The sequence below is a fragment of the Rousettus aegyptiacus genome, unplaced genomic scaffold (genome assembly GCF_014176215.1).
Source record: "Rousettus aegyptiacus isolate mRouAeg1 unplaced genomic scaffold, mRouAeg1.p scaffold_m13_p_14, whole genome shotgun sequence".
Taxonomy (NCBI): domain Eukaryota; kingdom Metazoa; phylum Chordata; class Mammalia; order Chiroptera; family Pteropodidae; genus Rousettus; species Rousettus aegyptiacus.
In genome coordinates, this window is record NW_023416289.1 from 52,130,993 (window position 1) to 52,155,272 (window position 24,280).

Here is a 24,280-nt window from a genome sequence, read left to right on the forward strand (position 1 = left end):
AGAGGCCCCCACACACAGAAGTAGAATGGTGGAGAGAGGCGGCCAGGTTGGAAGGAGTGAGTGTATCGAGAATGAGGGACTGGCCAGAGTGGTCATACCAGGGGAGGGAGGAGGGGGAGGCATGGAGGGAAGGCTCAGGGCCTCCCTGCCCAGACTGAGCACCCCCTGAGGGTAATCCTAGAAGCTCCCCGTGGGTCCCTCTGGCCAGGTGCAGTCCCCCAGCACCAGAGAGAGTGGGAGGGAGCACCAGAGATGAGGAAGGCTGGACAAAAGGACTGTCCCTTTGGATATTCAAAGCTATACCCTAAGACCCCAGTATTTCCTGAACCAAAGGCATCCCAAATCATTGAGGACACAAACACAGGACATGAAGTTGCTTCCTGGCTGTGTGGAGTCACCAGATCTGTAAGAAATGACACAGGATAGATCCATCCATATTAAAGACCCAAAAGGAAGAGACTGGAGGTTTTCATATTAGGTTTTTTGAACTGAGTGACCCAGGGTTGGACTTTGAATCCCCCAGAAGCTGTGATGAGAGGGCCCAGCCAATGGGGCTGAGTGGTGGTGGGGGATGGTCCAGGGAAGGGCCTGGGAGCCAGATGCCCTGGTCATGGAATGCTGACACCTCTGCCCTGATTAAGAGGAGCTGTGCTCCATGACCCCCGCACCTCTGTCCCCACCTCCTGGGGTTATCGTGAGGGGCTGTGGAGAGCTGGAAACTCTGAATACATAACCCAGAAAGTTGTTTGGAGGCCCAGGTGAGCAGGCATCCAGTACCTTCTCAGCCCTGTCCCCCAGGCCAGGGCCTGTAGGGGGCGACCAGGGCACACTCAGGACCCAGCCAACAGCTGTTCTCACTCCAACTTCTCCTTTGCTGCCACTGCCAAGCTCCCCTCTGCTGGGCCAGGGCCTGCCTGTCCTCACCACTGCCCCGTAGGGGTGAGGGAGAAGGGCTTGGGCTGCCAAAGGGGGTTCTGTGAGGTCCTGGGAAGAGAGGCTCTGCCCACTCCTGATCCTCTCCCCACTCTGAAAATAAAGGCCAATGCTCCAGTGTCGACAGAGATGAAATCCTACCTGTAACAGCCCCCACTGCCCCTGCCCGGAACTCGCTGGTCCCACTCCTATCGCTGTGTTCCATCAGTGGGTTTGAAATGTCACCAGCATCACAGACTTTCTGAGCTAGAAGGAACCAAGAGAATCCTGAAGTTCAACTCTCATTCTGTCAGGGAGAAAGCGGAGATGCAGGGGTCGGAGGGATGTGGCCTGCCATAGGTCACACAGTGAGTCAGTGGCAAGGACATGCCTCGTGTCCTGTCTACCAGACGTTTTTCCTGTTCAGGGCCAGACCTCTGCAAGGGCCTAGGAGGGGGCTTCTCCATCAGATCCCAAACAGGATCCTGGCCCAACCATGGGCGGTGGGGGTCTGGGGCCAGGGGAGGCCGTAATGCGATAAGCAGACTGGCCATCTGGCTCAGGGACGGAGGAGAGCCCAGACCGGCCGCTTCTGCTGCCCGGTCCCGGGGGGCTCTGTGTCGAGAGAGACAGACTGCCAGATGGACAGGCGCTGGCCTGGGTCTGGGTGGAAGCCAGTGAGTTCCCTGTAGTAGGAGCTAACCAACTTTCAGATGTGGCGGGGTACGAGTGGAGGGGGGACAGGGAGCAAAGCCAAGCCCCCCAAAGGGCGGAGAGACAGAAAAGCAGGAAGGGGGGCCAGAGGTTCCCACCCAGGCTCAGAGCCTGGCTCCCCAGGTAGACCCAGCCCAGCTCCAGTCCACAGTCACAAATAGGTCCCCCTCCCGGGAAAGGCAAACACGTCTCCCCTGGCACCTTCTCAGACATGCATGCAAAACTAATTAACATGGGGAGACATGCGAGCAGCCGGCCAGCTCCACACCCTCGAGTCCACGCAAACAAGGCGAGCCCTTGTCCGGGGGACGTGCACAAAGCTTTGTTGCTAATTTAGGCATCTGTCTCTGTCTGGTCTGGTCCTCCTGCCTGCGCTGGGGTTTTTCCCAGCCCCTTGGACAATGCTGGGAACAGGCCCGCCGATCCCTTATTCAAATCACACCCAGGACAATGAGCTCATTGTGCAGGCCACAGAATAGGGGATGCTGCGGAGGTGGGGGTGTGTGTAACGGGGCATCAGGACTGGAGAAGTGTGGGGGGAGTGACGAAAATGGGAACCCAGGAAAGTGTTTACTAACACAACACTGCAGCTGCCTTGGGCCCCTTCCCCCTCCCCCAGCGGCCGGGAGAAGTCCCGGGACTCAGAGGTTGGGGGCCCCCAGTGGATGAGGGCCTGGGCCGGCAGATACACACTCTGACTCAAACCTTCCTCTGCTCTCCTCTCCTACCTCAACAGTCTACAGCCACGGCTGCATGTCCATAGCCAGACATGCCTTCAGAGATTGGTTTGGGGGTTCTTTTTTTATTACTTCAGACCTAGCAGTGTAATGTACTGACTGCAGAGAAGGAGACAGGGCTGGGGGGCGAGGTGCTGGCCTCTGCGCCTGGTGGGACCTGCTGTCTCGGGCACTGTCTTTAGGTACAATTTCATTTTCTCCTCCTTTCCAGCTAATAAATTAGAGAGGAAACGGTGAGCTGCAAAGGGACAGGCTCCCCATGGACGGCAAGTGGGCAGGCAAGAAGGCAAGTCTGTAAGCTCACGGCAGATGCGGCTCACCCAGCCCGGGGCCACTCACACCGCACCTGGTCAGAGCCTCGCACGTCACCCCACACGGGGAGCAGCATCAGAAAAAACTATACATACAGATATATAGCTTATAATATAAACATGTACACACACCCACACATACGCACAAATCTTCCGAAATCCCTCAGGGGGAGAGGTGGGGCTATGAAGTGTTCTCTCTCCCACTAATACCCACCAGCTCCTTGTGACACTGAGCGCGCCTAGACAGGCCGACGTAAACAGACACACGCAGCCCGACACTGACATGCAGACACAAAAAGAAACACACACATCCAGAGGCAGCCCCAGACACACACACTGACAATGGTGTAATGAATGCAGGATGGCGACTGCATTCAGTCAAAAGCCCACACTGCTGGTCGCCCAGCACCAGGGTGGCTGAAAGGTTATGGAGAGGCTGCAAGCCAGCTCCCCAAACAACCTCCCCCCTGCTCATTTGGGGGGCGGGGGTTTTAAATACTATTTCAGGCATCCAAATGGAAGCCAACACCTCCTGAGACAGAAAACTTTGGAACTGGTCTCAGCCCTTGGTCAGGGTTATCTGAACTGCCATGGAGAATTTTTTTTTTTTAATACTGAAAGAAGAGGTGTTTAAAACCATATTAATTGCCCTGCATTTCAAGACATGTCTTGAAGGCTGAAGCTAGGTCAAAGTGGAGCCTGCTGGGGTGGTTTTCCCTATAGCAGAATCTACAAGTTGTGATGATCTCTCCCAGCAGTTAAAATAACTTTGAGAAGGGAAATAGGCCAAAAAGAACACAGTAATGAACATTCCACAGACCTTTTAAAATGTGTTTCTGGGGAGAGAACAGTGGCTCCCTCTCCACCAGCCCAAGCCAGTGGAACCATATGAAATTACCACTATTTGACTGTTTTGGATCTACGAAAGAAAAATTTCACATGGGCAACCTAAGAGGTAGCTAGGTGGCTCCAAGACCCACTGGGGGTGTTTTCCCTTTTTTTAAATATCCTTCCCAAACTGGGTTATTTTTTCCCAAAGAAGAAAAAAACCAACAGTGATCCAAGATCTAAACCTACCTGGGACCATCCATCCATAGCCATGCAACTACTACACCACACACACACACACACACACACACACACACACACACACACACGGTGGCCTGTGTCAGGCCGGGACCCACCTTCGGACTCCTCCACCAGGGTCCCACTTCTCCTTTCTCTGTCTTCTGACTCGGGAGCACGTCCTGGAGGGGACAGAAGGCGCATGAGAGAACAGAATGGGAAATGAGACAGCTGTGCTCCTGGCTTCTCCTCTGTGGGAGCATCAGGGACTAGCAGGGAGTCTGTGCACCCACTTTGTTCTGGAGGGAACCTCAACCAGGCAGCTTCGTGACTGCCGCATGTGCTGTCAACGGGGAACCAAATTTAAACCCAAAGCCAATCTCTGTGGAGATGACATTCATTCAAACTAGGTCTAAGAGAGCTGTGCCAGGGAAGCCAGAAGGGCGCCGAGGCCACCCAGCGTGGGGAAGGCTCCCTCCTTGCCAGCATCTGGACAGCCATTTGTCCCAGTGCTCCCTGTCAGAGACACAGAGCACACTGCATCTTCCTGGGACATCATTCTCACCAGCCTCTCTGGGGTTCCCCAGGACAGACAAGGTGGAAGGTCTCGAAAGCAGAATCCGGCACCACCCTGCATCTCGCTACCTGCTTCCTGTCCGCAGAGGAAAAGCCTCTCACGTCTGCTCGTCTGGCCCGCCAGCAGCACAGCCTGGGCCACACAGCAGCCAGGGGAGGACACTTCCCCTGACAGTCCTCTGGTTGCCAAGGAGCTGGGGCTCCATCCATGCAGCTGGAAGTGGCACAGTCCCTCCCACGTCTTTGACAGGTACAGGTCACCTCTGAACAGCATGGGTTAGAACTACATGGGTCTACTTATGCACAGATTTTTTCAATAAAATTACAGTGCTATAAATGTATTTTCTCCTTATGATTTTCTTAATAACATTTTCTTTTCTCTAGCTGACTTTATTGTAAGAATACTGTATTTAATACATTTATAAAACACGTGTTAATCGACTTTTATGTTATCGGTAAAGCTTCCAGTCAAAGCAGGCTCTTAGTAGTTAAGTTTTGGGGGAGTCAAGAGTTATAGGCAGACTTTTGACTGCACCAGGGTTAGTGCCCCTAACCCCTATGTTGTGTCAAGGGTCAACTGTACTTTAACCACAGATGCTATATAACTTTTAGTGTTGTATCCTTCTAAACATTCACGATACACATCAACCTCAACAAAAAAAAAAAGCCACCGAAGTTGTAATAAGTAAGATGAAAGCTGTCTGGCCTTCCCACTTCCAGGAGGCAAGTGGCAGAATGACAAGACCGGCAGGCTGGGCTGTGGGGCCAGTGGATTCATTTGCGGGGCAGCCCTCGACCTGGCCACCACCTGGATAACTCTACCAAACTCTGGATGTACTGAAAGAAGCTAGCTGGGTGCCCACTGTTGCTAACTCATATGCAGGATCGCCTGCCAATCACTGCACTCAGGATCCAGTATGAGCAGAACCAGTATGGAATTCAGTCCTCAGTGCCCCAAATGGCATCTGATTTTTTCCCAGGAGGGGAAACCTTCTGTATATGAAGTCGTCCCGATATAATTTATTATTTGATTGCATTTAAGATGTTCCCTACCAATCTCACATGCAAATCTCGATAGCTATCGCTATGCTGATTTCTAAGATCAAAATTGTTTTTTAAATAAAGAAAACGACGATTGAGATGTCGCAGTTCTATATATATAACCAATGGGATTTAGAAAATTAAAAGTTCTAGACAGCTAAATGAGCAAAGCACAGAATGGTCTCTGACCCTGCTCTCCAGGGCTCTTGGGGCATGATGAGGGGCAGAGTAGCCAGAAAGCTGCAAACTGGTGAGAACTGTCATATCCCAGTGCCCACTAAGTCAGCAGCCTCCTCCCTAGCCTGGCCTTCCCATCTTGGATGGGCAGATGAAATTCTATATTATGCAAGCTTAAAATGCTAAACGAGTAACTGTGATTTTCTTCTCTGTATCCCCAAGGCTTTGCCCAGGACCACACACAGTGCATGGTCAATGTTGAATGAAGAAATGAATGCGGTAGAAAAATAGTCTGGCACAACAAGACTTCCAATTCCTGAGCTTCACGGAACCCTTGCAAACTGGGATGCGGCTCCCAGCACAGCCCTGGGGGTGCTGAAGTTCATGCCAAAAGCCATCAGAGGTAAGAGGCCCAGGGATGGTGTGCTGGCCCGGCTCAGGCCGGCCTGGTAGCCCCCCACATGCAACTTGCACACGGTGAGGAGCCCAGTTCCCTTAACCTGTCCTCCTTTCGCTATTCTTGGCCTCTTCCATCTGACCTGCTCTTCCATACCCGAAACTCTGGCCTAGTCCTATAGGATTCCACCCTGCCATTCCACCCCACAGCTGACCCTCTGCCCAGGGAGTCCTGTGTGGGTACAGTTAGCCTTCTCTGCCAACTCAACCCCAAATGGATTCCTCTTCTCTTAAACCCCACCTTCTGAGTCAAGCTATCTACCCCTTGAATGCTGCCTCCCTAAGCTGGTTTCTGCTCCAAGGGGACAGGGAGCAGGCCAGGGGTTCTCCTGGGGTTCTCTTTGCACCATGGAGCTGGGACTTCATTCATGATCAGTAAACGCCACGACTTACTGCAGAGTGACTGACAAAGCTGAGCCTGGCCCCTTGCTCGCCGCCTTCCCTGTGCCTTCCCTCATGACAGATGTGCAGCTCACCAGCAAGGTGGTCAACTGCCACGGAGCCCTGCTGGTTCACGGGTGCTTAGCCCTCCTCCTGCCCCCAACACATACCCATTCTAGAGCAGCAGATGCGGGGGGGGGGGTGTGTGTGTGTGCAAACTGGTACTTCTTGAGTGCCCCAAGGTAAATATCACTGTCCCCAGTTTTACAGATGAGAAAACTGGCTCAGAGAGAGAGGTGAAATCGTGTGCCTGAGGGGTCTGAACAAGGTCAGGCAGACCCCGAGACGCTCCGAGGGGCACGCATTGCCTCACGCGTCACCTCACATGGCACCGTGATCTTGAAGCCTGCAATCCAACAGCAGAAGAGAGAAGAGTGAACTAGAAACAACTAAAGATGGGGTAAAGGAAGCTGCAGGCCCAAAGGGAAGGGGCGGCTGTAAACTTAAGACTTTCCTCTCTTTCCTAGCACCCCCCAAGACATTTACTACCTCTCCTGTCCTGTGTCACAAAAGTGGGCAGATGGGAAGAAGGTCTAACTTTCTGCTTAAGGACCAGGTAAGACTGGACAGAGAATGTGGATCCCTGCCCCTCCCCCAGAAGACTGAGTGCTACCCCAGGAATGGTGCACCGCATAAGGCAGAAGCTCGAGCCTTGCTGTGGGCAGGTAAAACCCCTTGGCTCCATGGGAAGACCGGCAGACTGAGGCAGATCCTGGGACAATCAGGAGAGAGCTAGGACTGAGTGGGATGCTTCTCACTCCTCCTAGCACCTCCCAGGGGCCCAGCCCTGAGCCTTCCTTCCTGGATCCTCCAGGTATATCACCTGCCCCGAAACAAGAGACACTACAGAGCCATCCCCTATCAACCCAAAAGAGCTCGTGTTGCTTCTCAAAGCCCAGGATGACCCTGGGAGACAAGGTCCCACAGGGGACTCAGACTCCACCTACCCAAGGGCTGTAGCTTCTGAGGCATATATCCCATGCAGCCATCCCAATGGCATTTGGATTAGAGGAGAAGGGCAGACCCCAGATTACCTTTACCAGTCTTTCTGCTCCCTTAGAGATGGATCTTAAAGAAGATAAAGCATGCAAAGCGTTGGCACAGAACTTGGCGCAGCATAAGCGCTCCACAAATGGTTCCTGTCACTATTATTGTGACTCATTATGACTTCCTGGCTGCCCATTTCTCACCGCCCAGGCTCATGTGAAGAGATTTCTTTTCATAAACTTAAGGCTTACTGGAGCTGGGTGGCCCTTAACCCAGTGCAGGGCAGGAAACTGGAGTTTCTGAGAGCGGAAGGGGCTGTAAGCAAGGCTGGACCCACGGCCAGGAGTCCTCCGAGGTGAGAAAGCCCCTCTGCCCTCTGACAGCAGGGTGAGTCCGGTGCCTCCCTCGGAAAACCTCTCTGAAGACCCAAGGCCTGGCAGGGAGCCAGGGCAGGAGGGCCTCTCCAAGAAGATGCTGGCTCTGAGCCAAGGCGCATCCCAGAAGCTTCAGCTGGCACAGAGCAGCGGAGGCTGAAGGGAGGAGGGGCGGCTGGGAGAGGGGCGATGAGCCCTCGGGCCAAAGGAACCCTGCTTAAAGTGGGTTTGGCACAAACCTGGGATGCACAGCTGCCACCCCATTCCCTGTGCTTTCCACACATCTGGGAGACTATGAAATCACTGTGAGGATGGGGAGGGCCTGCAGGGAGGTGTTGGACTCCTGGGACAGCCCTCCTGTTACCTACATCTGTGCCCATACAAACTGCTAAACCTCCACTCAAAGACTCTTCTGGGGTTACCCACTGGCTCTCCACCCCCACCCTAAAAGCTAGAAAATACAACATTGCCTCTAGGTTCAGGCCTTCTGCCTCGAAGGATGGAGAGGTAACCCCTATCTAAGGGGCTTTACTAGGCACTCCTAAAAGCCCCGTAGGGCCTGAGCCTCTCTGGCTTTTCCGTGGCCCTCTATGCAAAGAGATCTCCGTGGCCAGAGACCTTCCAGGGAGAGGCCAGGATTAGTTACTAAACAGCAGGGCCGGAAAAGGTCTTGATTCACGTATCATTTAAAATTTTCTAGAAGCCATGTTAAAAAGGAAGATGAAACAGGTAAAACTAATTTTAATAATATGTTATTTAACCCAATATTATCATTTCAGCATGTCGCACTGACCACATCTCATGAGCTCGACAGTGGTTAGCACACTGGGCAGCGCAATTCCTGACTCCAGCAACCTCCTCCATCTTCGGATGAGGATGTGGCCCAGGTATCTAAGGAGAGGGCACCAGGGTAGAAAGGGAAGCCCCGAACTCCACCCCATAGCTGGGCCCATCGGCCTTTCCTCTTAGCCTCCTAGTAAATACTCGTGGCCCATGAAACAGATCATTTTATGATAAATCGAATTCGGGGGGACTGCAACATAAACCTATTTGGAAAAGACAAACTGGAGAGGAGTATAAACAGAGATACTTGACATTGCAAGCTCCAGAACAAAGACCAACAGAAAGGAACAGGAGGAGGTTCTGGGAGACCCCTGCATTGGAGGCAGTCTGGCTAAGGACCTCTGTGTGTGCCACCCCGGATCAGGGCCACCTGGCTCCTATGGGTTGTAAATACCCATGCTCCAGCAGTGGGTCTGGCGAATTTTCTACCACGTCTCCCTGGAGGAACTACCCACAAAAGCTCCTCTCTGCTTTAGAAGGCAAGAACAAGTCGTGCATTTACCCAGTGCTTCTAGTCTTCTTACTCTGAGTCGCCATGCCAACACACAGTCATAATTACCGAGGAACGCGCCAATAGTGGCAGCATTGACAAAGACACTATATCAGGGCCTGTGAGCTAAGCAAGGTCAGGCTCCTCGCGGCCCCCCAGCTTCCTGCCCACTTCCTTTATTCCACTCGGATCCATCTCTTCCCCTTCATTCTTTCTATCCCACCCAGATGGTCTCTGATTATATTCTCTCTGCAAAGAAAGGCACTACAGCTCAGTGTATAAAACACTTTTATAGCAATTAGGAGACAGGTTCCCCTTTGAGTCCCGATTTCGACTTGTGGGAAAAGTCACTTAAACATCCAGGCCTCAGTTATTTTGCTGTGAATGGGGAGAATATTTTGAACGCTCCCTATTCAGCAAGTGAGCACCCACTAAATTCAGGGGCTGATGTGTGTCTAGTCGACTCTAAGGTCTTCTTTATGATCGGCACCAGAGGTACCAGCAGCTCAAGGAAACAAAAGGACGTTCAGATCAGAGAGGGAGCTGGGTCTAATACCCTGAGAACAGCAGGGCTTCTATCTCCTGCCAGGAAGGGTGAAATCTCAGAAAAGGAGCCAGGAGCAGCTGAATGGTGGGCTCTATCAGATTATGAAATGATGAGTGGGATGGATGAGAACTATCAGGCTAAGTGACAAGCATCCTGAGGCCCCCAGTGAGAACGAGGACATGCACCCATTTAAAATGAGAGGTCAGAAAAGGAAGGCAGACAGCCATCACAGAGCCCTGCACAAGAGCGCCCCAATTTCAGAACGCCCAGTGCACCAACATCTGAACTTACAAAGGAGATAAATTGGAGGCTGATGATTAGCATCACAAAATGATTATTCCCTTTGTAAAAGGCTTCACTGCAGGACTGCTTTAAATAGTGCATTTAAACCATGATCTGATTTGCTAAATTCGATTTATACACATCTACCGCCTAAGCTAGCATGCGGCTGTATTTACATGTCTTCCCTTGGCACGGAGGAGGGGAGAGGCCAGCCATTATTTGGGGACTTTAATCCTTGTAGACAGTAACTAATCTGGGGAGCTGAACCCTGTTTTTCTTCCACAGCTGGGGCTTTAGCTGCAAACTAGCCTCAGCTCTCCACCTTGCTTTGCAGGGGCAGAGCCTACCCAATGACAATGGTCAGGATTTGACCAGGATCTGTTGGAGCCTTTCTGCTAATTAGGGGCTCCTCGTCAAGAAGCCAGCCCCCCCTCCCCACACCCAGGGCAACGACTTCCAGGTAAAAATTTCTAGAGGATCTGGTCTATGGCAGGCTCCTAAATTTATTCAGCACCTACAGTAATCATGCCAGGGGTTCAAAGGCCACCTTTTGGGAGCCAGGGGAATTTACTAATCTGTATAAGTTTCGGTGATCTGATGAGCCACATTCTGTGATTTGTCTTTAAGCCACAGGAACCAAACCTGGGAAGGCATCGAAAAGCTGCCTCTCCACCCAAAGAGGACAAAGGATGGGTGCACCAGGTCTCACGGCAACTGTGCTGGTGCCATTGGGAAACCCTCCTTCGGTTCCCATAAAGGGACTTGCAGGTCTCACTGACAACCATGGTACCCCTTCCGTGAGGTCCAACAAAGTAACAGGGGGCTGAGCAGCCAGACCACTGCCAAGGGGGGAAATACACTACCCAGCTCACATCCTTTGCTGAAAGAGAGGGTCTAAGGAATTCGTGGGCTCAAGAATGCAACATTCAAAACGTAGGTCCCTTTAGAGAACGGATTCAGAACCTCTCCCTCCATCACCACCTCTATCTCCTAGTCCAGAGGTTTAGCCTTGAAGAAACACTCACTAGTTTATCAAATATTTACAGACACACACAATAAAGCAAGCCCAACACTAGGAATGGGGGCAAAGGAAGGAACAAGACAGCATACCGGTCTGGTTTCCAGTGGGGGGGCAAAGGAGCCACTAAACACAACTAAAACACTTCCCTGTTGAAAAGCCCACAGAAGCCTCATAGAAGCACAGGAATTAGGACCCCTGGGTCCCAGTCTTTGTTCTATTAGCTAACTTTATGATCCTGGGGGAAAATCCTTAACCTCTCTGAGTCTGGTTCCTCATCTGTGACATGAGTGGTTGACCTACATAATTAGCAAGCTTTGTTTTCTATAAATCTTATGGAGGAAAAATGTTCCTCTCTCTAAAAATCTCGACGAACTTCCTTTTTTGAGTAAGGCTATAAACCACCATATTTTCTTCTTTGTCTTGGCTGCCAGGAGGCTCAGAATAATCATAATATTAAATAACATCTATTTTAGGCCAGGGCTTTAGGCCAGGAGGTTGGCGGTTGGATATGTGACAGGAGAGCCCCTCGCATGGAGGGCTGCGTGGGGTTGGGGGCTTGGATTCAGGACAGGTTTGGCGGGTGACAGATGAGATCACAAAGGTAGTGAATCCGTGTTTGTCTGTATGTGGGCCTGCGAGGAGTGTGCAGTTAAGAGCTCAGGTTTTGGGGCAGACAGCCCTGACTGAATCCACATTCTGCCTCTGCCACATCGTAGCCATGGCCAGAAATCACAAAAAGGGCATCACCACCCTACCTAGGAAGCCGAGGACCAAATATGAAGTTCTCAGCACCAGGTCAGACGCCACACTCGCTCGCTCGACTCAATAAACACAAAGGAACACGACTAACGTTTTTCAGTCTGTCCAAAAGCATGGGCGTGGGGCCTACCTCAGGGCGGCGGTGGGTCAACTGGGGCACTTAGAACAACAGCGACCGAGCTTAAATTATTCACCCAGGTGAAGGGGGTCGCCGAGGGGCCACAGTTCTGAACCCGCCCCACCCCACTCCCAGGGGTAGAGCTCAAAGTTGCTGCTCCCGTGTCAGCCCCGCCTTGGAGGGGTGAGCGGAGCCTCCAGGCGCGTCCTCAGCCGCAACCACGCGGGCTACACCGAGGCCCTCGGCAGACCCCGGCCCGGGGTTTGTCGCTGCGCTCTGGACCGAACCCAGTCACAGTCGGGACGGGCGGCCTCGGCCTGCTCGCCCCTCGCGGTTTCAAGGAGAAGCGGGCGTCAGCCCCGCGCCTTGCATTTCCCGGACATGGTGAAAGGGCGAAGCCCCCGCGGTCCCAGACCCCCAAGTAACCGCACTGCCCCGCCGGGCCGCAGGGCCGCCGTCCCCGCCCCTGCTCTGAGCAGCCGGCGGAGCTCGGCGGGGTCGCGCCGACGCCTCTGTCTCCGCAGCCGCCGCCGCGCGGCTCACACAGCCGGGAGCGCACGGAGCGACCGGGGGCGTCGGCGGCCGCGACGGAGGGGCCCGGCGGGAGGCGGGAAAGGGGACGACGGCGTTCGGCGTTCGCCGCGAGGCCTCGCGGGGTCGTGAGTACCTGAGGGCCTGCCCGGGCGCCGGGCGGCGGGGACACGGCGCGGCCGGCGCTCACGACGTGCGCTCCGCTCGCGCGTGGGCCGCGGGGTCCGGGCGGCGCCGCCGTCCTCGTCCTCGTGCCCACGCAGCCATCTTGCGCCGCGCCGCGCTCTCAAAATGGCCTCCGGGCCGCGCCGCGGGGCCCACGAGGTGTGATGCTCACGGAGGCCGCCGCCGGCTCGCGCCCCGCCACGCCCGGGGCCGAGGCCGGGGCCGCCGCTTCGCGCAGCCTGGACGCCGGGCGCGCGGGCCCGCGCCCTGCGAGGACCTGAGCGCGGGCAGGGGCGAGGCCACCGCGCGCCTCACTTTCCGCGGCGTGGTGCCGAGCGGGAGCGCCCGGGTGTCCCGGAGGCCGCCACGGAGGCCGGAACCACCAGAGCCGCCGTTTACGTGGCGCCTACTGTGTGCAACACGCCGTGCTGTGGCGCCAGCTCCGCCGCACTGAATCGCAGCGCACAGCGAGCCAGTAAGTGGATATGGTTCGCGCCGTTTCGTTAGGCGTGGGAGGGTGTCGGGCGGGGGGAGGTGGCACTGGACCCACGCTGGGGACCAGGGCGTCGTCTTTCTGGTGATTCGGGGGAAAAAGCAGCCGCTCCGCCGACCTCATCCTGAGCTCTCCCGAGGTGCGGGACGGCGGCCGGCGAGCGCGTCCTCTGAGACTCCCGGGGCGGAGGCGGGTGCGGGCGGGCAGGCGGCTGCCCGGGCCACTCACCTTTCTCCCGCGCGCCCTCGGAAGACGGAGCCGGTGCCGACGGCGAGTTCGTGCCCGCGAAGAGGGCGCTGGGCGCGGGCGGAATGGCGCGGAGGAGGGAGGCGCCGGCGGGGGAAGAGCTGCAAAACAGAGGCAGATATCAGGACGCCCCCCACGCCCCGCCCGCCCGGTTGCGCGCCCTGGTCCGCTTGAAGGTGGGGGTGGGACACATGCGTCCCCCAGGTCAGGACCGTAGCCCAGGACGCAGAAGGGGAGTCCGATGGCGTGACGGCGTGCAGGCGAAGGGGGTTCCGTCCCGGCTCGGGACTCCTTACTCGTCAGCGGGCCGAGCATCCAGCTACCCGCAAGGCTGCCGCTGGAAGCCGCCCTCGGGAGCGAACCCCCGCTCGCTGGGAACTGGAGCGCCAGAAATGGTTACCCGTGAGGTGGGACACCTGGATGCGCTTGGAACCCAGCCACCGCGGGAAGAGTGACTGCTCTGGGACGACCTTGTTCCCTAACCTCCCCCGACAGAGCTGGTCCTGAGTCCCGAGACTCGGAACCTGCCCGAGCAGGGACCCCGGGCCATTTTCCAGAAGCAACTACTATAAGAAACCCTGAACCCTGCACTAACAGGAGCCTCATGGCAACCCCTTCTTGTCCACCCAAATCAATCCCAATCCTGCTACGTTCAAGTCTCTAAAGACACTTACATGTCCTCCTCCCCAAACAGCTAAGCTTGGAACTTTACACGAGCCCCCCCCCCCGAAAAAAAAAAAACCCAGGGGTGCTCTTTGGAGTCCTTGTTCACCTCCCACTTTGGGGGCCCAGCAGGCATGACAGGCACTGGTCAGGTCTTCCATGAGGCTCAGAACATCTGAGGTGCTTTTCAGGCCTCCAGAGAGTAGAGGTTAGAATTTCAGATCCAGACATTCATGTGTGCCCCAGTCCCCGCCTGGAGAAAGAGCTATGGTTTGCTCAGCGCTCACTGTGTGCCAGGCACTTTATTTGTGTATTCCAGTTAACTCTCATGTGACACCTGGATGTGAGGGTACTATTTATCCCCATTTCACAGAGAGAAACAGAAGCCTAGAGAGGTGATGTGACTCGTTCAGGATACACTGAGGTATAACAGGCAAAAAACACCCTTCCTCCAGCCACTACTCTTCTGGAACTTGGATTGCTGGTGTATTAACCCAGTCCACGACAGTGCTGGGACTTCTACTAGCGCCTTAACTCATGATTGCCACCCTTAGGGACAGAAAAGCCCACAGCGGCAAGCCAGTCCTCCCGCTCGCCCCATGGGCAGCGATGAATAATTTTGTCAGCCGCTGGACACCCCAGAGGCATTTTCACCTCTCTCTAGCCTGGCGTCCAGAACCTTGGGGAAAACTGGCAAAGCCTCACTCTGGTCAAAAATCCACTCCTGATTTTTAGAATCCCAGTCTACACAGTTAAAGAAGTGGGTGACCTGTATTACTATCAGGATAATTCAAGCAGGAGAAAATGAGATGAAGGGGCAGGGAGGGCATGATATTTTTACACACAACCCCAACGGGGACCTGAGGGGATTCAAGAGCCAAAAGGACGAGCATTGCGAGGAGATGCCCCTCACTCACTCTGGTTCCCGACAAGAGATTTCATCCCAACTGATAATCAGGAAGTCTGAACTCCCCCAGCGTCCAAGCCAAGAGGCGCTTCTTCTTTAAATGTGTTACTGTGATGTAAAATTTTTTTTTTAAATAAAACCTCTATAAGAGGCAACCTCCATTACAAAAAAAAAAAAAAAAGAAAGAAAAGAAAAAAAGGAACTTTTGTCCATTGGGCCTGAGGTGAAAGAAATAAAAAGCAAAATGGATTTTAAAAGTTTAGACTTTTTCCGAAGAGAGCCAGGGTGACAGCCCCCACCTCCAGGCTGCCTGAGAGGCAAAGATGGCAGCCGAAGGTTGAGATGGGGTGTGTACAGCAGAGAGGGAGGCATCAGGAATGGGTGTAATGGAGGGGGACAGGGCTTTAAGCCACATTCTTCAGAGGGCAGAGGAGAGAGATCCTTTACAAAATTACCCCAAGTTGATGGTGCAGCCTTGCCTGGAGGATGGCCGTGGTGCCTGACCCCCTTTCGGACACGTAGTCCTTCTCCACTCTAAAAAGACAGAGAAGGCTAGAGAAATGCCACCCTGGATATTCCCACAACACACAAAGAACTGGGATTTGGCCGGAGACATAGGAGAGCGGCACTACTCACAGCATCCCCCAATTCATGGGGGGAACAAAACTAGGTTGAAAGCAAATGGGTGGGGGTGAGGCTGACCAGTGAGGGGCTGGACTGTCTGTGCAGATGGAAGCTGAAGGGAAGTTCTAATTAGCACAAAGCCGGCACCTTCCATTAATAGCTCTCCATCAGCTCCTGGATGCCGCAGAAGGGAGGCAAGTTGGAAAGTGTGAGGCTCACCTGTCCCCCACTCATTAACAGACTGGGGGTGAGAACAGGGCTGTCCTGACAGAAGACCAGCCCAAACCAGTCTCCCCACCACCCAAGCTAATTACAGGTCTGACTTCTGGGCCCTTTCCAGGGCAAGTGTTTAACACAAGTCCAGTGTGACTGTAAACACAAAAATCTGGACACTCACTCAGCCAGGCATCCGAAGACAGTGCTCCCTTAAAAAAAAAAAAAAAGTCCTGGTGTACATTCCACATATATGAAACTTGAGGTAGATAAAACTAATCCGTGGTAAGAGACATCAAAATGAGGGTGGGCAAAGATTGACAAAGGCAGGAGGGAAGTTCTGGAGTGAGAGGAATGCTGTTTATCTTGAGTGTTGGTTACAGGGGTGTAAATGCATTTGTCAGAACCCACAGAACTGTACACCTATGATCTGTTTCTATATGTTATACTTCTAACAACATATGTTGGGTTTACACGTACGTGGCTGTCACACACATACAAAGGTCTCGGCCCCTGACTGATTTCTTCATAGCTTGTGATCTCCTTGATGTGAAGGTTCACACCCTTTTCAAGGGTCACAGTGGAGAAAGAGGCCAGAGCAGATGGGGAAACGGGGCTGTGCACATCTCACAAACACAGGGCCTTGGCTGGCCGGGTGGGGAGGAGGAATGTCTGAATTGAATCAATTAGCAGCAGAAAACTTCAGAAAAGAAGTAAGGCCCTTCATAAAAACAAAGCCCACTCCTTAATCCCCAAAGGCAATCCTCTCCCCCATTCCCATGGCCATTCCTCAGTAAACAAAGAAATCCCTCCTTCCACATCCACACCTCAATATTCATTATGAGCTGACGTTAGAGACTGCATTCCAGCCTCCCAGAGTGCCCTAATGACTGGAAACCTGAGGGCAGTGACTGAGGGGTTTTCCTCTCTTTCTCCTTTCTCTCAACATCTCTCCCCTTCCCACGGCAGCCTGTTCTTTATTTCCTCCTCTCTCTCCCTTTCTCTTTCTTCTTTTCTTCATATTAGTGAATAAGCAAACCCAAGGCAAGCAAATCAAGGCAAAGACATCACTAACTCTACTTCGTTCATTTATTTTGACAAGTGCAGTTTAATTTTAATTATTGATGATAATGCTTCATAGTAGATGAGTAAATGTGCTGTGGTATACTCGGTAATATTAATGAAGCCTCCCTAATATGAACCTTCAATCTAGCACCCCACCTGGAGAGCTGCCTGCTGGAGAAGTGGGGTGAGACCACTGGTTTGTGGTAAGGTTCGCAATATTTTTGTGGGGGGCGGGCAGGGATGAAGAACTTAAATGGGTTGAGGATTAGCGAAAGGAAAATTAACCCGATCTAGAGAAGAGGCAAATATGCAAGCCCATAATCGTGTGTGGATGTGGATTGTGTGTATTTAAACACCTCGAGAGAGCACACTTTGTGATAAGGAGGCCCAGGCGCGCACACATGCCACATGCATATTTACACATGAATCTCAAATGTGCAAATCAGCAGAGGCTCAAAGAAATTAGGCTCTGGGCAATTAAAAATTGAAATAAAAATGGAAAACGTGATACACAGAGTTCTATATCTCTTCAAAGTACCTTTCTCCTACTTACCATATGCCTCAAGTGGGCAAATGCAGTAAAAATTTGGAAGATAATAAAAAGGGTAGGGGGTTTCTTTAGCTGGTGATTACTTAGGATGTGCCTTTCAACACACAATGAACCATGAAAAACAGGTCTCAGTCAATGCAACGTCATTTTAAATGGGACAGATTATTTTTATAGCTCCCACCCAAACCTGACACCATCCATAACCAATTGTCATATAAGTGCACGATTCAGTCTATAGACCATATATATAAAACAATGGGCACATTATGTATACAAATGTGCAGTCACAGGTGTATGTATACTTGAAAATATATGCTCTGGAGCATTTACATTAATATTTACAGTAATGATAGATTAAAGTCATACTATTATTAGTGCTTAAATTTTGGAATGTAAAGAAATAGTTGACCTTTTTTTTTGTACCGTGAGTCCCCCTGTTTCTCATCTCTACCTGTTTGCCCATGCCCAGGGTGGTTTAGGGACATTTTAAAAAGGCAAGGTTATCTTGAGAGCAACTGCTCTGCCCCCCTCAGGATTTTCCTAGGGTCTAAAAGCCCAGGTTTGGTCCAGCTCTAGGGTCACAAATGATTAACTTAGCAATTTCTGGTTTCTCTTACTAGATGATTCCAGTGGGGAAAAGTGAGGCCTCTCCACAACTAAGATGTATCAGAGGCTTCGATGAGGAGGCCCCTTGGCACAGCCACATGCGTGAGATTAGGAGAACTGCCTGCCCCCATGAAGTGCCTTACACCAACTCCCCACTGTCCCAGTAGAGGAATTTCTTGGCCACCAGGGCAGGATCATCAGCTGGAGGCACCTGGCTCCTAGCTTTCTCGCTTGGCCCCAATTTCCTTGAACCCTTCTTGTTAAAGCCATGGCCTGGCTCTGGCGTGGGAAAGGCAGTTTGGAGCTTTTCACAAATCCAGTATCCCCTTGAACCAAAACCAATTAGCCTGGCCCAAGGTCCTGTCATTGAGGCCCTGGCCCTCTTTTCAAACCCCTGCGGCTCAATTGCGGTGAGGGGCTGGCCAGTGAATGCCCGGACCACTTAAAGTGGTGCTTAAGCCGAACTGGCCTGGAAGGAAGGAGCCAGTGCTATGGGAGCCGCAGTGGCCCATTCTCAGAGCCACTGACCAAGGTTTTGTTCCAACCACAGCCCCCACCCTGGCTGTATTTTTAAAAACCCACTCCACCTCTCTGATTCTCAGCTGTCTGGAGGAGAAATGAAAAACTGGCCAAAGGAAGCCATTAGACATCCAAATTGGCTTCCCTGGACAGAAAGGACATCCCCAAGTTCTGTCCTCCCTGCTGATGCACAAGGAGCTCTATCAAGGAGCTCTTGATAGAGTACCCACTGTGCTCTTGTTGCTTTCTGTGAGGAGCCTGCAGACCAGCCCATCTTAGAGATGAGAAAACTAAGACTCAGAGAGGGGGAGTGACTTGCCCCAAATCACAGCGCTTACAGCAAGGCAATTTGGAGGAATCTGATAGCTCCTTAACACCATCTCATAGGAAGAGAGAGAAAAGAGTGTGCGAGATAGACCGAGATGGTCCTTTGGACCAAGATGATAAAGATGGTGGGGACTGTGACCTCGGAGATTGGAAAAACTGAATGCAACTCCAGGACAAGCTCAGGTCTCTACCAACGCCCTCCCCACACCATCTGTTCTTCCCCGCCAGACCTAAACTGAACCGACCCCAGGCAGAATGGGGTTGAGACAGGGGTTGAGGTGCCACAGGTTCCTCGAGCCCCGACACGTCCCCACCTCCCCTTCACACCCGTCTAGGCGGAGTGAAAACTCGCCCTCTGTGATGGCCCACACTTCCAGGGCGCCCGGGCCGTCGCCATGGTGACGCGCATCCCACCCTAGGCCAGCGCTGATTGGTCACTCTATACAGGCTGCCGGAGGGAGGCAAAAGTCAGGGCGGGATGGGGACTGAGACACTCTGACACACACGCGCGAGCTGCCAAGGGGGGAAATAAGGGCTATTAAAATGGCGTCGCGGCCTCCAAGGGACCGCTGCTGTGGGTGCGCAAACCCAGGTTGGAAAAATACCGGTGTTTTTTTAGACCGCGCTGGGTCGCCTGGGCCTTCCTTGGAGGGTGCATACATCCCATTGAGGCTGCCCCAGGGTTCAGGGCTGACCGCTCTCTGCCTGTCCCGTACCGCCCCCGACACGTTAGAGGGGCGGGCAAGCGAGGAACACGGATTAGCCAGATAGCGGAGCCCTGAGGGCGCAAGGCAGGAGCGTTTGGGGTGTGAGCGTGGGGCGGGGCAGCGGCCGTGCCTCTAATCCCTGCTCTGCGTGTGGGAGCGGCTGGATCAGGGAATTAACGCTGTAACTTCGGATTAGTAACGCTCGCTAAATGAGCGCCTAATTCCTACCCTTCATGCCTTTCAGCGTCGCCGCTGGGCCCTGGGAGGCCTGTCGGCCTCGCTCCCTCCACGCTTTGGTCCCATTTCCTGGAGGTCGGACTGCGGCCACGGACAGCTCTCTTGAGCAACCTGGATTAGGCCTTTGGTCGAACCCAAGCCTGATTTTTAGCGCCGTCTGTGATGCCAGCTTTTCATTCTCTGGCACAGAGGCCTACCTGGTCCAAGAGTCGTTTAGGACTGGGAGTTCGCGAACCAATGAGAAGGAAGCCTTGGATGCCTCCCTCACCAGAGGAGTGGGGTTTGCCCTCATCCTTGTCCCACCAATGGCTTGCTGGGTAACCTTGGTGAGCCACCTGGGCCTTATTAAGTTCGCTATTTCTAGACGTCAAGTGAAAAGGGTTGGGTGAAGAACATCTTTGAGGTCTCAACCAATTCTGGCTTTCAAACTGCTGTTTCAATTGCGTTCTCAAGCTCTCCAAAGCCTTTTTGGAATGGGACTTTGGGGAGTGCAAATTTGTGGCAAAAGTGAAGCCCAAACATGGGGAACGAATAGCTAGAGGAGGTTAGGGGAAGGCCTCCCAGAGCTGGGGAAGAAGGGCTGAGAAGGCCCAAGGCTCAGCCAGCTCCTCCACGGTGCAAACCAGAAGAGGCTGATGGGGCATCAATTTTGAGTCTGTGCCTCATGCTTCGAGTATCCAGAGGGGATCTGAACATGGCTCTGGTAGGGGCCGGCATTTATATCCTGAAGCAGAAATCTGGCAGGTTGGCCTCTCTCTGAGGGCCATTTCTGGTGGGGTGGGATGGGGTCCGGGAAGTTAGGATTCCAGTGCTCTCTGCTCTCCGAAGCCCTGCTGCTGCCATCCTTTCTTTGAGGCAGGAGGTTTGCATCAACGGATTTTCGTAGAAAACGGAAAGAAAGCCTCATTCTCCCGGCTCAGACTCCTCTTCCCCGGGACCCAGATTTCAGGTACACAGACGGTTTGGGACCCTGGCGTTTAAAAAAAAAAAAAACTCATTTGGACTGTTCGGACAAAGCTGTGAGGCTGCAAAGCAGGGCTACTAGTAGGACTAGTTCTTGCAAAATAGCAAAGGGATAGGAATGCTGGAAAGGGAAGATCGAAGCCCCGGGCCCAGGGCCAGCTGGCTAAGAAGGGAGGCAGGAGTACAGGGCGAGGGGGTGGGAAGAGCTGCTCTGGTTTCCTCCGAAATGAGGTCACGATCTGCGCACAGGCTCCCAGGTGCGCTGGGAAGGGAGGGGCAGCCCAAGGGATGCTGTCCATGGCCTGCCTGGTGGATCCTGAAACACAGCACTAGTCACCTTTGACGGCCTCTTGCCAGTGAAAAGGGAGACTGGTTTTTAAAAATGGGGGGGGGGGGTGCGCAATACAGGAGATCCATGAAAATCTACCTGGTGATTTTCTCTGGGGAGGAGAACTGGAGATAGATGGAGGGCAACTGACTTTCCCTGCCTGGTCTTTTGTTTTCTTCTCATTTAAATGATATTTGCAATAGCTAACACATTCACATGGTTCAAAATTCACAAAGTGATACAGTGAAAAGTCTCCCTCCATCATCCACCTCAGCAGTTCCTCTCCCTAGGGACAACAGATTACCCTTTTGTACCATTTGAATTTTTGCCTTTTACCCATATAACCTATTTTCAAAATAATTTTGTTAAGGAAAGGCCAAAAAAAAAAAGGGGGGGTGGGGGAGGGCTTGAAGGAATGAAAAGGAAAAAAGACAGGGTATTACAAGGGACTGGCAGGTCCTGGTAGGGACTGAGAATGATGGGCCTTATAAATAACTGGGCTCAGCTCTGCACCTCTGACCTGTGTGACTCTGGGAGTCACTTCAGGCCTTCCAATCTATTTTTTTTTTCCTGTGGAAAGGGGAAAAGGGATAGAGGATTGTGTTGGGTGATGGTTCAAGTCCCTTCCAGCCTGCCTGTCAGAGCACTGACACACTCACATACCTAGAAAGCCCCCCAAACCATCAGAGGCTCTGAACCCACATTGGGTCCTTTCTTCCCTGAGGCATGGCAGGATCCAAGGCTGAGTTTACAGCCACACTTGTCGGGAAGCCCAGGTAGTTCCACAAGCTTACAGGAGTCCTGAGCTTTAGGGCTAGCCAAGGTGTTAGGGAGGAGAGTGACCTAGAAGCAGATAAAGACCTCAAGAGGGACCCTGGTGCTATATGCTTTGTGGGGCTTAGATCTCCCTGCAGTCAGCAAGGGTGCGCCCCCACTCCCCAAGCCCAGCAAAGAGGGGCTAGGAGCCTGAGTGGCCCGGTGTGCTGCATTGGGTTGCCATGGAAACGGAATGCAGATTTCCCCCAATTGCTTTTTTATTTGCTAGACGTTGTAATACATCTTATGTTGCGACTTGTGGGGCGAGTAGGAGGAGGGACTGCCGGAGCTTGCCAGCACCTTAACCACTTGGGGAAGTTGGGGAGGCGCTGGCGGGAGTAGCCCGGCCAGGGCCAGTGCAGAGATGGTGCGGGTTGGGCTCTGTCCCTCCCGCCCACCCGCTGGCACTTGGTTTGTATGCAGGGCAGGGCCGACCCATCGGGGAGGGAGGCCCCCGCCCCGGCCCCTAGCCATTGAGCTCACTCTTCGCCGGTTCTGCTCCGCTTCACGCTGCACACAGACCCCCCAACTGCACACAAAGGCAGCTGCCAGAGCCCGTGAAAAGTGATCAAATTATCAAGAACTTGACCTCACTGAGGGGCGAAGCTCCGGCAACCCCCAAGCCGTATGCTAATGGCGCTCAGGGCTGACTCGTCGAATAATTCGATAAAGGCTGCATTGTTAGCGGCGGGGCAGCCCCCTGCCCACCCCTTCACTCTCCCTTACCCCCACCCCCTACCGGCCGCTGTCCCTCTCCCATCGCATTTGCATCCCAAAATCCCCGTCCGAGACTCCCGGAGAGGATTGTTCCAGCCTGATTTATGGGGTGAAGGCGAAGCCTGGCGCCTTCCCCGCCAGCGACCCCTCTGCAACCCCACCCCCCTCCGTTCCCCCAGCCCGCTCCACTTTGGGGTTCCTGCTTCGGCGCTGAGGGATGTGATGGGGGCGGGGAAAGAGGAGGAGTAGGGGGGACACCTGGCAAGTTCTTCCAGGAGACGGAAAGTGTCCTGGAGAGAGAGCCGAGGTCAGGTACCTGGTCCGGGCGCGGCTGCTTCGTCGGGCTGGAGTCCGCTGGGCGGGATCTGGGCTCCTCTGGATTCCTCTGGCTCGTGCGGGCCGGGGCGGACGGCGGGGCTGGCGCTCGCACGCAGAAGTTGTGAGAGTCATTTCTACTTTCGGTTATCTAGCTTTATGACGGCTCTGTGACACTCATACAGCTAGATAACCAAAGAGAGAAACGGGCCTCCCTTCGCCACCGCCGCTGCCACGCCGTGGGCCCCATGTGCCGCTGCCCGCTAGGCGCAGGGGCTGCAGCGGGTGCCGCTCCCGGAGCCCCGCGCGCACGCGGAGAGCCAGAGGGGACCGACAGACACACAGACATACTGACTCCCACCACCAAGGCCGACAGCCCCCGCCCAGTTCCCTCCCTCCCTCTGTCGCCCTCCCAGCGCGTTCTTCCCCACTCCCCACTCTGTGCGCCTGGGCACCAGCGCCCGTTGCCAGCTCCGACGGCATCCCGGGGCGCGCTAAGGGCGCCGGTGCTCTGCGCTCCAGCAGCCTCGGGCGCCCCGGCCGCCCCCAGCGCACTGGCCCGCCAGCCCTCCTCTCGCAGGCTAATCGCCCCGCGGGGAAGTGACGTCAGTCCAGGGACCGGCCAATCACAGGCTCCCATTCAAATCCCAGCCCCCCTTCCCGCGCTCCACACCACCCTGCCTTACAATGGCCTCGGCGTTCACGGCTTCCCCTCCCGCAGGGCAGGGCAGTGCCCCCTCTGCCCTCGAAAGCGTAGGGCCGCGGGCGGGTGCGCACCGTCTGGCCTTTCCTCCAAACTCCTCTGCTTTCCCCTAAGCCCTAGGAAGCCCGGGAGCCACTGCGAACCATCAGAGTTAGGGAGCTCCGGTGACGAGGTTTGGGACGCGCGTGGTGGGGCGTGGCGAAGGTCTCTTCAGGGCTGCCGAGTGCGCACTTGGGAGGTCAAGAGCCGAGAATAGGAGCCGTTTCACCTTTAACTTTCCTTTTCCTCTCCCAACACCCAGCACCTTGCAGTAGACCCAGCCCACCGCGGAGCCTTAGAGTGGAGAGAGGAATTAAGTGTCCTGGTGTGTGCAGGTCGGTGTCCCAACCATAGTCCCTGGAGCGCAGAGGTTCGCAAGCCATGCTACACTCGGGCCAGGCCCTGGCGCTCAGTATCAGACCACTAGGTTCCTCCTCTAAGAGCATCTAGGAATGTGCAATGGATTGTGCCTGGCCCCTTGAAGATGTCTTAGGCCCGAACTGCTGGTTAAATTCATGTTCTACTGAAAAATGAAAGCGCAAAGCCTCCTTCTAGGGCTCTCAGCACACACCTGGCCCTCTTACTGCAAGTGGCTTAACAGGGGAAAGGGACTGCCATGCTGGACTATCCAGAATCATCCCAGCTGAGCCTGACAGCATACCTGGAGGACTCATTGCAGCCTTCCAGAGGTGAGT

General features: G+C 53.9%; 1 protein-coding gene across 1 annotated transcript; it reads right to left on the reverse strand.

The window, feature by feature from the left end:
• Positions 1–231: 231 nt before the first annotated feature.
• On the reverse strand, positions 232–22,179 carry LOC107514161. Its single transcript, XM_016151598.2, has 4 exons — positions 19,902–22,179; positions 13,269–13,387; positions 3,859–3,921; positions 232–1,179 (listed from the first exon to the last, which is right to left on the reverse strand). Exons 1-4 carry the CDS (start codon positions 19,994–19,996, stop codon positions 782–784), a joined length of 675 nt encoding a protein of 224 aa, XP_016007084.2. The 5' UTR covers positions 19,997–22,179; the 3' UTR covers positions 232–781.
• Positions 22,180–24,280: the final 2,101 nt, after the last annotated feature.

Excerpts from the sequence above, each read along its gene's own strand:
- LOC107514161 (XM_016151598.2), bottom strand. The coding sequence starts at position 19,996 with ATGAGGGCAAACCCCACTCCTCTGGTGAGGGAGGCATCCAAGGCTTCC. Across the intron at positions 13,388-19,901 it reads CTAAACGACTCTTGGACCAG|CTCTTCCCCCGCCGGCGCCT; the intron begins GTAGGCCTCTGT and ends TCTGTTTTGCAG. Across the intron at positions 1,180-3,858 it reads CCTGGTGGAGGAGTCCGAAG|CTCAGAAAGTCTGTGATGCT; the intron begins GTGGGTCCCGGC and ends GGTTCCTTCTAG.